At 42.9% G+C, this 16221-nt stretch overlaps 1 protein-coding gene across 5 annotated transcripts in view; it reads right to left on the bottom strand.

The window, feature by feature from the left end:
* Positions 1 to 15805, bottom strand: part of LOC138620958 (formin-like protein 2) — a 49750-nt gene extending 33945 nt beyond the window's left edge. For all 5 annotated transcript variants that reach the window (XM_069698640.1, XM_069698642.1, XM_069698641.1 and 2 more), the window contains exons 1-2: positions 15041 to 15805; positions 666 to 749 (exon numbers count right to left, since the gene is read on the bottom strand). In XM_069698640.1, the coding sequence (XP_069554741.1) occupies positions 666 to 749; positions 15041 to 15154 (198 nt within the window). In that variant the 5' untranslated portion in view covers positions 15155 to 15805. The remainder of the gene's footprint in view (positions 1 to 665; positions 750 to 15040) is intronic.
* Positions 15806 to 16221: the final 416 nt, after the last annotated feature.

The following is a 16221-nucleotide window of genomic DNA, read 5'->3' as shown; positions in this document are numbered from 1 at the left end:
CCAACTATTTTCACTTCAAGTCTGACCGTTTGGATTCCTCTCCAAGAAAATCTCTGACTGCTGGTCAGCAGCCTGGTGGGCTCTCTCTGGCACAGTTCCCTTCAGGGTCAGTAGCCATCAATACAGTTTGAGTGGGTGGTGGTCTTGATCTAGTCTTGGCTTTTCTCCTCTGCTCAAGGAGGCAGAAAAACTCTGGCATGGAGGTTGCGGGCTGAGTGAAGCACTCAGACCACAGCTCACTGCACAACGTGCACCCTGTGTTCTTTCCTACATGCAGCGCTGACGCCAAATGACAGGCTAAGTTTTTTAACTGGCTATCTGATGTGTGCTCCCTGCTGTGCCACTTAACCCACTTGACCAGGGAAGCCAGGGCAGTGTGTAAAAATGGGGTGAGGCTTATTGGATAAAGGCAGGCCAATACAGCATGGGTGCTGTGGCCACGACACAAGGCTAGACAGACCCTCTCTAGGATTAGCTACAATATATAGATATAGCAGATAGTTCAGGCAGTTCATGTAAGATCACTTTGTTTTCTGTGTTATAAAGAAGGCTGATTGACAGCTGTGTTTTCAATGTTTGGTAATTATGCAGCAACGGTTAATGAAGTGTGACTTGTACAGCATCTACAGTATCAGAACATATACAGATGAGTGACTGATGCCCACCTGATCGCAGATTAGTTCCCATTTCTTCTCATTGTCATACTGCCGCAACAGCCGCGCTTTGTCTGGAGGAAGATTCATTGAGTTCTGAAAAAGGGAGAAAAGTCAGATTTAATTTGATGTGGATAATAAAACATCATAGAGGCCAAACACAGAAGAGAAGGTTCTATATGACAACTGATCTTTTACATTTTTCCAGTACTATTACACATTATTTCAACTCACAATATGAAGGTGTCTCCAGCACTCAAGGCATATCTAAGACTGCTAACTAGGTAATGACACTTTAACCTTAACAGTGGGTTAAAGACCTTTACTGACCAAAGTGTGTGATGGTTAAAAAAAAGTGTTTTTTTTGTGAAAAACAATTTTGTCAAACCAAATTTGATGTCAGAACTTTTCAAATTACAGTATGTTGACCACTCATAAACAAACAAATAGAGCAAAAGTGTTCACATATGCTCCAGCCTCATCCTTGGCTGAGGTAATCAAGACGCAAGACCGACCCCGGCCTATTTTCCTTCTTTCTTTGTCTTAGACTTTTTGGGTGTTTCTCCAAAAGTTGACAGCAAAAACAGGAAGGGGCTGACAGGCACAAAGGTCTCCAGCTGGAACTGACCCTAACCCTAAAACAGTTGATTAAAGACGTAAGTGACGTAATGCTGACTGTGATCAGTAAAGTAGATTACATTTTGCACTACAATCTCTATCTTGTGTTAATAGAGGACTGGACATGCAGTGTAAAGATATATATATATATATATATATATATATACATATCCAATAAAGTTTTACTGTAATTATTTGTTTCCCAACTGCAGACACTAGAATTAGACACTAGATATTGCTCTTTGATGATGTGACCGATTTCCTGTGAACCGTGTGTTGTTCTAACAAATCTGATCCAACCCATGTGTTTGGGAACTCTACAGCTGAAAAGAAGCCTTGATCATCCAAAAACTGTTGCACAACTCCTTTACCCTGCTCTATTTGATCAGCATCTGCTTCATGTACAAACACCTCCGCAGTTGTCCAAAATGTGGCTCTGTCCAACACAAGCATGATTCACCCCGCCCTGATGAGATTCAGAAAAGTGTCGAATAATTAAACGGCACATAATCACCATGTGGAGAGCACAGAGCGTGCAAGTATCTCGGCAAAGAAAATACAGCGTGTGACACAGTTGGAGACGGGTTAAACTACTACAGAAAAAAAATCTATCAAAATGTTTCATTTGTTGTTTTCAGCCATAAAAGATATTTTCCACTGACACAGGGAGAAAATGGGGAAATATGCCGACTGGACACTGCTTAGCTTGGGGATCCTTTTCCCTCCTCATTCGATAGGCTGGATCATTTATCAAGAGTGGTTCAGCACTCAGCCTCCACTTTTTCTCCGCTGGATTTTCCAGTCGAACTCAAAGGGGGACTGAGAGGAAGATGGATGAGGAATACCCTGAGATCGGACCTGTTTCCATGAGCGAGTCATACAAAGATGGAGTCAGACCGTGAGAGTAGTCTGATTACGAACATACTTTGGTTTGTTGTTGTTTTGCATGAGGGTCATGTTTCTTTTTCAGTGGTTTATAATATAGTATAGCAAGGCTATCGATCTTTACAAGCATTTCAATTTTGAAAGAGTGCATTTGTAAGCACAAATCAATTTAGAGAGCTGGTCAGGAGGCGCGGAGGTAGGGCTTCTAAGTATCTCGGTATCTCCTACTAACAGACACAGAGAGGAAGACTAATGTTAATACAAACAGCAAGATTGGACGAATGAGGCTCATCCCGATAATAACACAACAAATTCACCAGTTTGTATAATTTTGTAAGTAAGTAAAAGTAAGTAACAATTATTTGTTTAGCACCTTCCGCATATAAAAATCACTAAGTGCGTCACATCAATAAAACAGCATATGTCCACAAACAGCACGAGGCTAAACAGTTAAATACCATAGCAACAACAAACAAGGACACGGACAGAAGAATGAATGCTAAATGCCTTTTTTTTTTTTTTTTGCAACCTAATGATTCCTTTAGGTTCATTAGCCTGTGTTATGGTCTGTCCCGACATCTCTTCGCAGTTCTAAATAAACACTGATGGAGCTGAATTGATTTCTTTCACAGGAGTGCCAATAAACCAACAACATGAATTGAAATTCTGATATTAGAGTACAATCTGCTCTAAATGTTTATCTGTGTCTTTCGACGCACGACAAACAATTTCAAACGCAACAGTTAGGTTGTATTAGGTTGAAGCGCAGGTTGTAGCACACACAGACTCCTCTACGAAATCAACCAGGAAATGAAATTAGTATTCAGCAGAAGCTGCAAGTGGACTGTGTTGACTGCAGGGAATTGGGAGTCAGGAGGTCTCTATTGACTCAATCTGGCTGCAAACCAGATGACTAGATTTCCTACCTACTTTCCTCTCCCTAAACACATTAAAACACAATCTGACACCTGAGTAGATGGTCACGTTAAGTGACAGAAAACCACTTGCAGTTTTCTGTATTACACACAGAAGTGCTTTCACATTTTGTAGATGGCAACCTCAAATTAAAGGAGGGTAAACCATTAAGCTAGTTCTAGACTTCTACCTTGTTTTGTGTGGATATAAAGGAGGAGTATTGGCCTGGGTGGTTGGGTGGTTTGCCGAGTCGCTGTGGGTGCACTGAGCTGTGGGCTTCCTGCTTGGTGAGGCTCCAACTAAAGCAAAGAACCACTTCTACCAGCCTTCCCTTCATCCCAGTGCTAATGAGCTGTGACAGGCCGTCAGCTGGCTGGGGTCAGGTTACCCCATGTCTACAACCACACTATCTGTGCATTTGTGTTATTAATGTGGTGCCGTTGAGAAGGGCTGGGCAGCTTTTCGCCAACACCTGATGGCAGACCACCCTGACAAATACACACACACACACACACACACACACACACACACACACACACACACACACACACACACACACACACACACACACACACACACACACACACACACACACACACACACACACACGCACGCACGCACACACCTAAACTTGACTCATTAGTAAATCCCTCAGTAATTAAAGTATTACTATAATTTCAAGCATTACCACGGTAGATGGACGCACTGATCCAATACTCAGTCTGATGTGTGATATAAAGTGGTGACACATGTATGGTGACATTTTAAATACTGGTAAAGCTCTTTTGTGCAACCTGCTATAAAAGGCAGACACATCACATGATAACTACAGCTGTCGCATCCAAGTATTATGACAAGGGGGGGGAAATTGTAGAATTCACTGTGCTGGACCCCCTTTCTGTAAAATGCAGGGCTTCAACTCTCTCCTGCCTCATGTCATGCTGCCAAACACATTTCATCTCCAAAGCAGCTGTCCCACATCTGTACTGCTGGAGAGAGTTTCTTTATTTGTAGAAATTTGTTTTTAAAAAGTAAACAAAAAACAAACAAAAAATGAACTAGAGTTTGCTAGCTAGGAGTTTGAGCCCAAACATGATTCCTACAGTACTTCGTCAATAACCGACAGCACCCTGAAGACCATAAGACATGTCTCACCACACAATAAGTGCTATAGTATGCCTTATTGTACCAGTCAAAGAAAGCTACATGTAGCTACCACGACATGGTCAGCTTTAACTACTGCTACCAATATGAATTTGTCCATGTTTAACTCACATCAGTTCTTCAGGTTCATATAAATAGAAAGAACTTATTAGCGTCCGTGTATCCTCTCATTAGCCAGCTTGAGTCATAAAAGGAATAAAAATAGACAGCTGGCTAAAATCTCACCAACCACCCACCACCTTCCAGGAGGTCTGCAGAGCCACGGCCTTCACAGCACAGCTGGCCAGGAAAGCAAACACACAGCCCACATAAAGCGTCAGCTTCAGTTGGTAATGCAGTGAAAAAGATATTAACAGAAGCCTTTTTTTTTTTTTTTTTTTTGTCTTAAATTAAGTTTTACAGGCCTCAGTGTGCAAACTGACCACTGTGTGTGATGACAGAAAAGATGACCATTCTCCATTAAGTCTGTTTGTCAAAGCAAAAAAAAAAAAAACAGGCCAACTTTTTTTTCTCAATGAACTACAGCTATAAAACGCAGCTGCGGCTCACAGCAGGTTTTCCTGAATTTAAATGGCAGGATGGACTAGACTGTTCTGTAATACCCTTCAAAACTACAACACATTAACTGTACATCACTTCAAATCCACATTTTTGCTTTCACATATTTGCCTGACTTTTGAGGAACGCTGCCTGCTGTGATCTCACATACCAAACCATGTCCATTTGAGTGAATGCAAACAAATACAGCTAGAAAACGTAGGAAGCCCTGATTGATGTCCTGCAAACTCACTCTAGTTTTTAAAACATTTATCTCAAGACACTCTGCTTCACTGTGTTCACCTCCTTTAAATGTGCCGATTATACACAACAGCAAGAGACAGAACCTGACAAATGTGTGCAGTGCAGCGCCTTTCAGCCACCCAGCCTCCTCAGATATCTTTCAGGGCAGTAATTGATTTGTCCTTGGAGACTTGGGCTGCAATGAGTTTGAGACACACCCACGCTCTCCTCTTTCCTGTCTCTCTACTTTTTCTTCCTGCTAACGCACCACAGTTAAACACAACTCCAGTCTGTCTCATCGAGCCAACAGATGCAGCATTTGATCCGCATCACCCACACTGTTTTCTCAGCTCTGCCGTGAGCAAAACGGCACGAGGCAAACTCAAACTCATGACCCTAACAAACGGCATCTCTGTCTCTTGTTAACACCCTTTTTTGCATCATTCAAAGCGATGTCCCAACCTCTAATTCATTTCCGTTCTTTGAAACCTCTTGCCTCCTTTTTAAATGTGCGCACAGATGCCGTGCTGCATGCCACAACAAGAAAACCTCTGATTGCTTCAGTTATTAACAACTAGTCACAGCAAATATTTTCAAATTGCTCAATACTTGGGAATGCCATAATGTTCTCTCCAACTTTCTTCATCAAGCGCTGGGGTGTTTTGTGTTTTTATGTAAAAAATTAGGTTAGCGTTGCACTGCAGGCGAGTCTCTGAGTTTTAAAACACCTCCCCAGGTGTACCAATACGTGACTGCACAGCTGCACATACAGTATATGTTACATTACATTGCATTTCATTTAGCTGACGCTTTTATCCAAAGCGACTTACAATAAGTGCATTTCGACCATGAGGGTACAAAACCCAGAACAACAGGAATCAAGAAAATACATTTCTTCAAGAAAGCCAAACTACAAAGTGGTATCAGTAAGTGCCAAGTTACACTTCACTTCTTCTTTTCTCATTTACCCCCCCAGAGCAGTGGAGGAGACTTGCAGCTCACACATACCCATAAGAATTCAAATCTGTCATATCAGTAGTGCTGGTTAGCAGGGATAAGTGCCTACTCAAGGGAGAAAGGAGACGGACAGCCCCGAGACACGTGCTATCCAAAACAGAGCTGTGCTCCTCGCCTCATTAGCGCAGCGTGGATCTGTAATCTTCTGCATTCTTCAGGGACACAGGTGTCCCCTGTCTGTCCTCAGATTATCTTTGTAATCCCCGGGACCCCCTAACACGACAAGCCATGTTTGTGAAGCTGTTCACTGGAATGCAACTTGAACAAATGGTGAGTTCAAATGTTTGTGCCTCTCATCTTTCCACATTCCAGTGACATTTCATCCATTTGCCTCAATGTGATCATCTTAGATACTTTACTTAATTTACCATCTAAAAGCCTCACATTCGTTAACGAGCGTCTGTACCATCTACTCCGGCAGAAAGAGGGCACCTCTTTGGTGTAATTTTGTTCGCACTGTCTACTTACTACTCTCTAAAACACCCTCAACAATCCTTACCCCGAACATACATCATAATATGATTAATAGCACAGCAACATACACAGAATGCAGCAGCTGCTAGTGGGAGGAATCATTGAACTTCCTGTGCACAACCTTAAAATCTGTGTGTAAAGCCAAGCTGCTATGTCTGATACATTTTTTTTTTTTTTTATTCCTTAAGGGACAACATTTAAAATCCATAAAACTTTGGTTGGGTTTTGGGCAAATATAAAGCCTATCACAAAATGACGAGCAATTTTGACGTTGTGGGTAGAATCCCTTTGGACTGATAAAACGGCTTCAACGCTGGATGTGATCCACATACCGGAAACATTATGGAGATGGTTTGGAGCAGCAGGAAGCTGTCCAAATAAAACAAGTGATACATGAACACAGAGGAGTTCTGGCCAGACCAGATGTTGTGAGGTTGCGAAAGTGTCTGGACAGAGGTGGAGTCCATGTTCCAGCTCCACAATAGAATTAATCTGAATCAGGAAAGTTGTTTATCTAAACCAAAGAATAAAAAAAAAGAAAAAAACACGAGCATTTCAGCTGACTCCACTCACAGCCGGCATGACAGGACTGGTTTCTGCTCTGCTTTATCTGTTCTGACAGAATGAAGAACCAATCAATAACCAATATAAAAATTAAAAAAAAAGTAAAAAGTAAAATTTCACTCTGCAGTCCTACCACACTGATCTGAAAGCATCATCCCTTAAACACTGAAGAATTCATCACAAAAAGCTGTATAGTCACTTCTTCTAATGAGATGATTGGTGCAGTCTGAAAAGCAGGTGCCCACAAAAGAAATGTGATTCTGCACAATCCAGTGAAGAAAGAGTGACTGGGAGCTTGAAACTGCCTGATCGCTGATCACGTTACTACATTTATGTCAACAAAAAATAAAGGGAACAGCTGCAAGCAGCAATCCTACTGGCCTTTGCAGGAGTGCATCAAGCGAAGTGCACCGCACACGGACACAGCGCCTACAGGCTGAGCAATTTAGAACAAATTATTCTAAGCTGAAACGTCTGAGTGCCACTTGCTGAACCCATTCACTCATTAACCGATACATCTATTCATCTGTCCTCCATAATGACTCATGAGCCAGTTAATACAGGTTTTTCATTAAAAATTACCTGCTCGGCTGACTGATGCATTATTCAAATTTATATTAGAGAATTATTTTATATTTTTTTAAATTTTCATAGACCAAGTGTCATTTGTTCTGTGATGCACCTTAAAACTCTCAGTTCAATCAGCCCAGTATCACGCCAAAGCGTTTAATACACCCGTCAGTCCACTTGCATAACACAACATTTAAAATTTGGGCAACATGTCACGTAAATTCAGGACTTTCACTCAGGAGACCGATGTTTGATTCCTGAAAATGCAAAAGTCAACATAAATTGAATTTACTAATATGAGTAAATCACTTACATAACGTAACATATTTAATGTCCATAATGTACATGACGTTACTTAAAAGATGATAAACCTAACCTTATGGGTTTTGGTGCTTAAACCTATGGCACACTACATTTTATGCCGAGGCGAGGCAAGATGTGACACTGAAACAATATCCTCTAGTGGACTGACGGGTGTATTAGATGCTTTGGTGTGATACCAGGTTGAATTAATTAGCTAATTTCAAGTGCATATTTTGTCAAGTCCAAGTCTTTAAGTTTTTCTGGACGTAGACAAGCACTTATAACCTACCCCAAGACGCTTTGGTTTCATGAGAGAGGAACAGGCACATATTCTGCCCCATCAAGCCTGAAACAGCAGACTGCTATATTGTCTAAGGGTCTGACGGGGCCTATATCAAACCCTGGCAATGAGCACCAAAGTACATTAAAATGCAACAGGACCTCCCATTCTGCACTGCAGATGTTAATTCTGGCAAGTCTTTACCCGGAAAAATCTGCCTTTTGGACTGTGGCAGCTTCAAAAGCAACATATGTCCCAACAAAGACTATTCAAGAAGCTTACAAAGAAATGAGACTATGTTCAAGTTAACTTGTAAACCAAGACAACAACTAAACCATTACTGTACAAGTTACAGCTGAGGATAGTGTAATAATAGTAAAACTCTGTCTTCATGTGTTCCAACACAATGGAGGGAAAGACACAAAGGCAGTACAGGTATTGTTGTAAGAATGTAAAAAATAAGATAAGATATTTTACCAACTACGAAGTGTTAGTTAGTAGAACATGTGTCCTTAGGCTATAATGAGGGTTATTGACCTAACACATGATGATTCTGAAATTCACCCTAAAAAAAAAAAAAAAAAAAAAAAAGGTAAACATATTAATTAAAGCTCAAGGCCCCTAAAACAAGAATGACAACAACCTCAATGCCACAAGATAAAGCTGACCCCAACGCCACAACATACCACCTCATTGGTCACAGTGACACAGACATCGGAGGGCTTTGCTGGACTTGGTCTCTGATAAAAACTGAACACCATGAACATAAACTAATTCTTAAGAGTTCATAACATACACCCGGTCCTGTGGAGCACTTTGGCCGGGCAATCTCGGTTCATAGCGCAGCTGCCACTTAGAAGCCTGGACAGATCCTGACCATAATCAACTTCACCACAGAGCTGTAACTCTCTCCTTCTTTTGTGTGAGCCTTGGACCGGTCCTGCTGGACAGCACTGGCAGTGGACCGCGACCCATATGAAAGGACCATGCTGGCCTTTTCCAGGCTACATCATTGTACACCTGCTCCCCATGCAAAAAGAACTACAGCAAAGATAATGATGGCCAAGTCAAAACACACCGAGTGCAGGTTGAAGAAGTGTTCTAACCGGGTGTGATCACACTGAAAGCCCACTGGAAGGTTTTAGGGATATTCCAAAGTCAATACCGTTTTGTCTGGTTGGTACTCAAAGCGGTCTCTGCCACCCACCCAAGCGGAGCAGGAAACCAAACCCCCCCCACCCCAAACGTGCAGATGTCAAAACTGAACCGAGAGCAACAATACTGATCGGAGCCTCGGTGGTTTCAACTCAGCGGTGCCTGCACACAGCCATGAGACCTGCTCCCGCGTAAACAGCTGACCCGCTGCCAGCCAGGCAAGATGCCTTCAGGCTGTGCTTCGGGGCATTGAGCAGCACATTATCGCTGAACACCGCAGCACCTCAAATTCCCTCTGAGAGGTTGCAAAAGCCGCAACGCTGGCTGCCGGATCTCATTGCTCCCAACATTTCGTGCTCGAGTCTGTTCGGTTAATTGGTGGGTGGGCATCCGAGGGATCCAACGCACACACACACACACACACACACACACACACACACAGGTATGTATGGTGGCCTCTCTCAGCCTGCCGGGTCTGGGTTCGGTGCCAGGCTCCGTCTTGGGCTCCCCAACAGAATAAAGAGCATCTCTGTTCCGTGGGCCTGACGCGGGGGATTTAGCCACTGTTCACCCTCTGCGTCTCAGACAATACCCATTGTTCCGCTTTTTAATGAAGAAGAGTCGACATGGAAAAACTAAGAGGGTTAGCTTAGTCACTTCCTGGGTTAAGACACGGGGGCGGGGTTAGTGTCTTCACACAAGGGGACGACAGCCCCCAATTTATGAGTTACCACTACCTGACTTGATCTAATATCCATTTTCACGTTTTAATTTTCTCATTTAACTGCAGATAAGTGACAGGTTATTATAGAAACTCCACAATCTGAGCGTCACACACACCTTTGACATACTATGGACATAAAATTTAAAAAAATAAAAATAAAACGTGATTAGCATTCATAGGAGATGTGTAAATCCAATCTCCCGTCAGCTCTCAGGAAAGGTATCTGCTCTTCAGCTGTTCGATACTCCACTATGCTCAGCTACTTGTCGCTGACTGTGTCCGTCTGTGCTGAGCAGTTAGCGCGAGGTGGCTTTATCAGAGCTTTTTTTTTTTTTTTGCTAAAAACAGCTACCAGCTGTGGCTGAATAGGAAGTTGATGAGAGAAGTGAGACTGAACCAAAATTAGTGGACCATTTAACCCCCCAAAAAATGAGCTAAAAATATGCTAAAAAGCTCCACAGAGCTGAGAGTAACCACAGAAACGTGTGCTAATTCTCACTATGAGCGATACCCATCACACAAGACATCTCTTGATCCCATCGTTCATATCACAATACGGATCAGCGCAGCTTCAGATAAGACATTCAGCCTGAATTCCAAAACTCAATTAATTTAAGTACAGAAACCTCTATCAACGGTTTAAACTGGGACTGACTAGGTGAGAAACACACCCACTCCGGACCTGACGACGTTACAAATTAAGACTTCAGTTGAATATGAAGGCTGCGTCTGGTGATTAAATCTGGAGAGTAGATTTCACATGAAGTACCTCCCAGCACAAATAACAGCAGCTCGTTGTTCCTCAGCAGCCTTTAAACAAAGCAGCTTAGATGTAATCTGGGCAGACTATTGAGAAGAGCAGCAACAACAACAGATAAGCCTATAGTCTCCAGATGGCTTTAAAAAAAAAAAATACCAAACGTCTCTGCCTTCCTGACGGCAGTCGTGATATTCAGCTCGCGCAAAGGCCCCGAGATTCAAGTGGACGGGATCCTGGATGTGGGTACGAGTTCATTTGACTCCAGCTCTGTGGTTAGCTGAGGCAGAGGAGCAGACATGAGGCCCGAGCCACATTCCTGTTCCACAGAGTCATTTTCCTTTGGTTCACTGTGAAGCATGTAGACTGGTTAATAGTGTACATGTGACTCACAAAGATTGATTGGAGTCATTTCACATGCTTTCAGTCTTTGTGCATTTATTGACCAAGTGACAAAAAAAATGACACTTTTAGGCCCTAATACACCCTCTAGTAGTTGGCCAAATCCCATTGGATTGATGGGGCAATAAGTGCAGACTGAATGGATCTACCGGGGTGTTGATGTGACCGGCCGTAAAGTAAACTCCCCGGGGTAACAGCATTGTGCTGTGCAGAGTAAACATCCAGAGGGCTAACTCATAATCATGTGCAACCCATCTGCAGTGGACTTGTGTCACCGAAACTATGGCAACCAGGAGAGGCGCAGGCTTGCAAAAATGCTTCCAAGAGTAACTACAACCAGGCCTTCAACACAAAGCAAATCACTTCATGAAAAAAAAAAAAAAAAAGTGAATGAATTCCTGTTTATGTCTTTATGGAAATCGACCAACCTTTCAGTACTTTAAACAATGAATATTTGGGTTTAATCACCACCAAATGGCCATGGTTGCACATTAATCAGAGCCATTACCATCATGAGAAAGGCTCTACATAACACTCAGCCTAAGTCCGTTTCAAAGATCTGGTCCTGGTTACAGCGTTTCATGAGACAGAAACTTTAACAGGAAGCTTTTCATTTATTAGAAACTGCAAACTCAGCTGGCAATAAACCACCGGCACTACAATCACACACAAACACAACCTTAGCCAAGAAAGCTGGGTTAAAATGTAACTTAATGCTGCTTTAAAGGAGCTGAGGCCAGTTAAAATGATATTTAGATGTTTTCAGTTCACATATTTGGAGGTGCATCTCACATGTAGACGGACAGTTTTTGTCTTATTTTTACATTTTAACTATACATTGTTAAACTCCGTAAAGGAAAAAAAAAAAAAAAAAACTCCCTGCAAAAAGGCAAACCAATAAATGAGAAAACATGGAAATGGTAAAGAAGTTATTTCACAGTGGGGATTTGCATTTCTTACTGTTATCAGGTAACTGACAGTAAGCAGCGTGTAGTACGCATTTACATACAAAAATAACTAACTCTAGACATAATGAAATGATCAACTTTAGCTAAACCACACTCTTCACTGAGCTTTGTCGTTTCCTCTCGACCTTGAAAACAGCATTTGCTAAAACAACCTCCACTCAAGGTCCCCTAACTCATCTTGTGGATGAAGCCATGTGTCCCGGAGCTTTGGACCTTCGGTGGCCCGTTTCATAGAACACCATGGAACCACTTCCTGTGCAACACAAGCCAACATTACTCGTACAGCCATATCAAATTCTTAGGTTTGTTTTATAAGTGCGGTTACACACAGATGTGGTCTGCTCAGACGACGGGAGTCGCGAGTCAACTTTTGAAAGGAGCCTTTTTCACATCACGCAGCATGAAAATTCAAACACTGTACATCCTTGATAAGGAATTCAGGTGACTGCTTGAATGTAGCCGTGCACAGCACAAGCCTTTAATCCCAACGGCTCCCTTCTGTGGTCCGGGGTTTACCTCTTCATCAAACCTATTAGGAGTGGCATGTAAACAGTCCTGCTGCTAGTTTTTGACCTGTACATTGAGAATGTGCTGAGGGAAGATTACAGTATATCAAGTCAAAAATATGTTGGACTGTAAAATACGATTTTGTCTTTTAGTTTGATTTTTAAGTGGTCGCTAAAAGAAACAAATCAGATTAATAAAACTTTGCGGGTGTTTCAGTGACAGGAAATGAGTCATGATTGTGTGAAAGGGCCATTAATCAGCAGCTAAGTATGCTTCAATATTGACTCATCAGCGCTCATTACCTCTATGTTAGGAAATAAAAAAGACAGAGAATGATCATCCTAATTACCAACTACGTAAAAGTGAGGTCATCAGAGTCACACTGTGCCACTCGATGGAGCCAACTGCCATCAGCCCCGGCGGAGACACATCAGGGTTTAAATGGTAGTAAATAACACTAATTGCTGTTATTATAGCACTAAATTCTTCTAATGCTGGAAGGCTTCCATCCCGCCAAGAGCTGAGGCATCATGCTGGCAGCAGGGAGGAGGAAGGGAGGGAGCGGGGGAGTTCCTGAAATGCTGCGAGGATCGGCTTTTCTGACAGCCAGCTCAGGAAATCCTCCAGTTAAGACGGGTAGATGTTTTTTTGGGGTTTTTTTGTATTAGGTTTGTAAACCAAACTGTATGGATCCTCATCATTTACTCATTTATAAACCCAACATACAGTCTGAGGGGGGGTGGGGGACTTTCGCTGCTCAGAAAACCTAGGAAGTAAGCGAGTCCAACAGCAGATGTGATTAAGAAGAAGGTCCAAATCCATCGGTGGCGTGACGTCAAGTCAAGCCTCTCTCACCCCCCCCCCCCCCCAAAAAAGTCTGCTGCTCCCTCCAGCAGCACAGAACGGATTCATCCGTGTCTGACAGGCAGCAATCACACCCCCAACACAACAGTGGCACACACTGATTCAACTTCCACCTGAACTTGATCCGCTTTTTATAATGGGCTTACGAGATCTGCGCCACCAACGTTAACGCACCAAAAAAAACAAAAAAAAAAACATGTTCTGTACCAGAAAAAAGAAACGTAAAAGCTCGAAAATTAAAATTAAACCTTTACTGGTCTCCAAGACAAGTTTACAATCATGCCGTCAGCTTGTTCGAGCCAAATTATTTCTCCTGAGCAGCTGATGTGTACGAGAGCACCGGGCCAGGCGACAATCATGTTTGACCCACATTTTTGCCAGCTCTCAAATTTCACCTCACTGTTCCTCTGTCAGGTCTGTATTCACTGAATGGGGGGCAGTGTAGTGGAAGGCACTAACTTATTTGTTATTCACAGCTTAAATAATAATGTCTTACAGCACAAGAGAAGATGGTAAATAACACTTTAGAGCCTAAGTACACCCACATATTGGTGATGGAAGTGTATGTACACACGTGTGGCCAGTCTAAACTAATAAAACCCTTCCTCTTGATTTCAGTCTTCATCACTCACAGCAACATAAAAGTGTCCCTTCTGCATCATTATCTATTAATCAACCTATAAGCTTTAAGTTTAAGCTCAAAGTTTTAAGGATACTTTACCAGGAGAGTTCACTTGGTGTTCGCTCCCCGGGTAACATAATTGTTGACAGATCTGTTGACACTTTATGATGTGACGTGTTTCAAAGGACATGGCATACTGGGCACTTAAGACTTCAGTAGTGAGTCCGGCATCTGGGCTCATAAAGTTAAAAAAAAAAAAAAAAAGCAGGGCAATAAAAAAAAAAAAAATCATTTGCCATGTTAAGACTGCAGGTGTCTCATGTGTGTACACTTTGAAATTTACACGAGAGGACAAACATTTAATATCTTGTATTTAGTGTCGGTGAAGCCAACACGTGATGTTTGATGTTGTGTGGTGAAAAGTTTAATGGCCGATGGTTATTTTCAGATCAGAATACTGATCATTGAATGAGAAACTTGTTGAGTCATAAAAGGACAGACTTGGATTAAATAGATTCACAGTCCTGCAACTTCTTTGATTAGGGTTAAAAGACTTCTGCCCAAACCCTAAAATATGATGTCAGAGAAACAGATGCAGAACTCCTCTGACACAAGTAAACAGGCCCTTTTTTTTTGTTTTGTTTTTTGTTTGTTTGTTTGTTCGGAGTGACCCTTTTTTTCCCCCGTGAGCAACAAAGAAAGGATCAGGCGTGCTGGACAAACACAGGTCCAACCTACACACAGCTGTCCCGTCCCAGGACACGGAGGCATGCAGGGAACAAAGAGCACACGCGTGAAAAACCACTCATTTTTCTTACCAAAACGATTGCAAATCTCTCCTCCAGCTCTCCCGGCTCCGGCATGGGCAGTTTCAGGGGCATGTTGTGTCCCCTGAGATCAGTGTGCTGATCCATACTCCCTGCGTTCCCCATGTTTCCTCTTTGACCAGCGAGCACAACTTTTTTTTTTTTTTTTTTTTTTCCCCTCCTTGTCCACTTGAAGAAAAACCTCCGCACGGCGAAGAAAAAAAAAAAAAAAAGGGGGGGAGAATTATCCGTACGACCTTTGGTTTTGCTCAGTCAGCCCTCGCAGGCTCTTCAGGTTTATCCAGGTCACTTCTTCTTCAGCGTGAAACACACGTGAGGGCGGCAGCGTTACGCGACAGGTCCGAGCGGCGGCAGCGGCGGCGGTGGAGGCGCAGCTCCTGCTGAGACATTTTCACAGTGGGAGGAAGAAACCTGGAAGAAACGTGACTCGATCCACACGGACCTCTTTCCTCGCTGTTATCCGTATCTTGCACAATTTGGGCTCCACTCCCAGCCGGTAGCAATGACGGCGAGCATGATTCACGCTTATTGCAAGGTCTGTTGGTAGTGAGTGAGCGGAGCTGGCTTCCCTAATCCCTCCACTGCTGACCAGCTAGTTAAGGAGGAGGGGGCTGGGGAGGGGGGGGGGGGGGGTCGTCCACACACACTCACTCACTCACACACGCTCTCTCTCTCTCTCTCTCTCTCTCTCTCTCACACACACACACCAGCACTCACTCACTCAGAGCACACACACACACACACACACACACACACACACACTACCCGCTGCACACACTCTCATCCCTCTCTACAATGAGACCTTTCAGGGGGCAAGCCTCCCACTTCTTCTCGGGGCGTAGCTCCCAAAGCAGTAGCTAAGGAGATGATATTTTTCGGTGTTGCATTGTGGTAATTTGAGTTCATTGCAGAAGACAACAAACTTCGGGTCCATGGCGACCCCCCCATCTCCCCCTCAGGGGCCCCTAAGCACGGGACCCCTCATACAACTAAGGGGCGATCAAAGGGGCCTCAGAGTGAATTCATTATTTCCTGCAGTGGTGGAGGAAGGATTCAGATCCTTTACTTACCTAAGTAAAAGTACAAATACGAAGTTTAAAGAATAAAATAACAAGAATGCAAAAAAAAAAAAAAGTCCTTCTTAAGTAAAAGGACATTAGCAACAACATGTA

This window comes from Brachyistius frenatus, unplaced genomic scaffold (genome assembly GCF_029030835.1).
Source record: "Brachyistius frenatus isolate BFR_SWC_R1_liver_20210118 unplaced genomic scaffold, ASM2903083v1 Contig_27, whole genome shotgun sequence".
Lineage (NCBI taxonomy): Eukaryota > Metazoa > Chordata > Actinopteri > Embiotocidae > Brachyistius > Brachyistius frenatus.
This window is presented reverse-complemented; position numbering and strand designations above follow the sequence as displayed.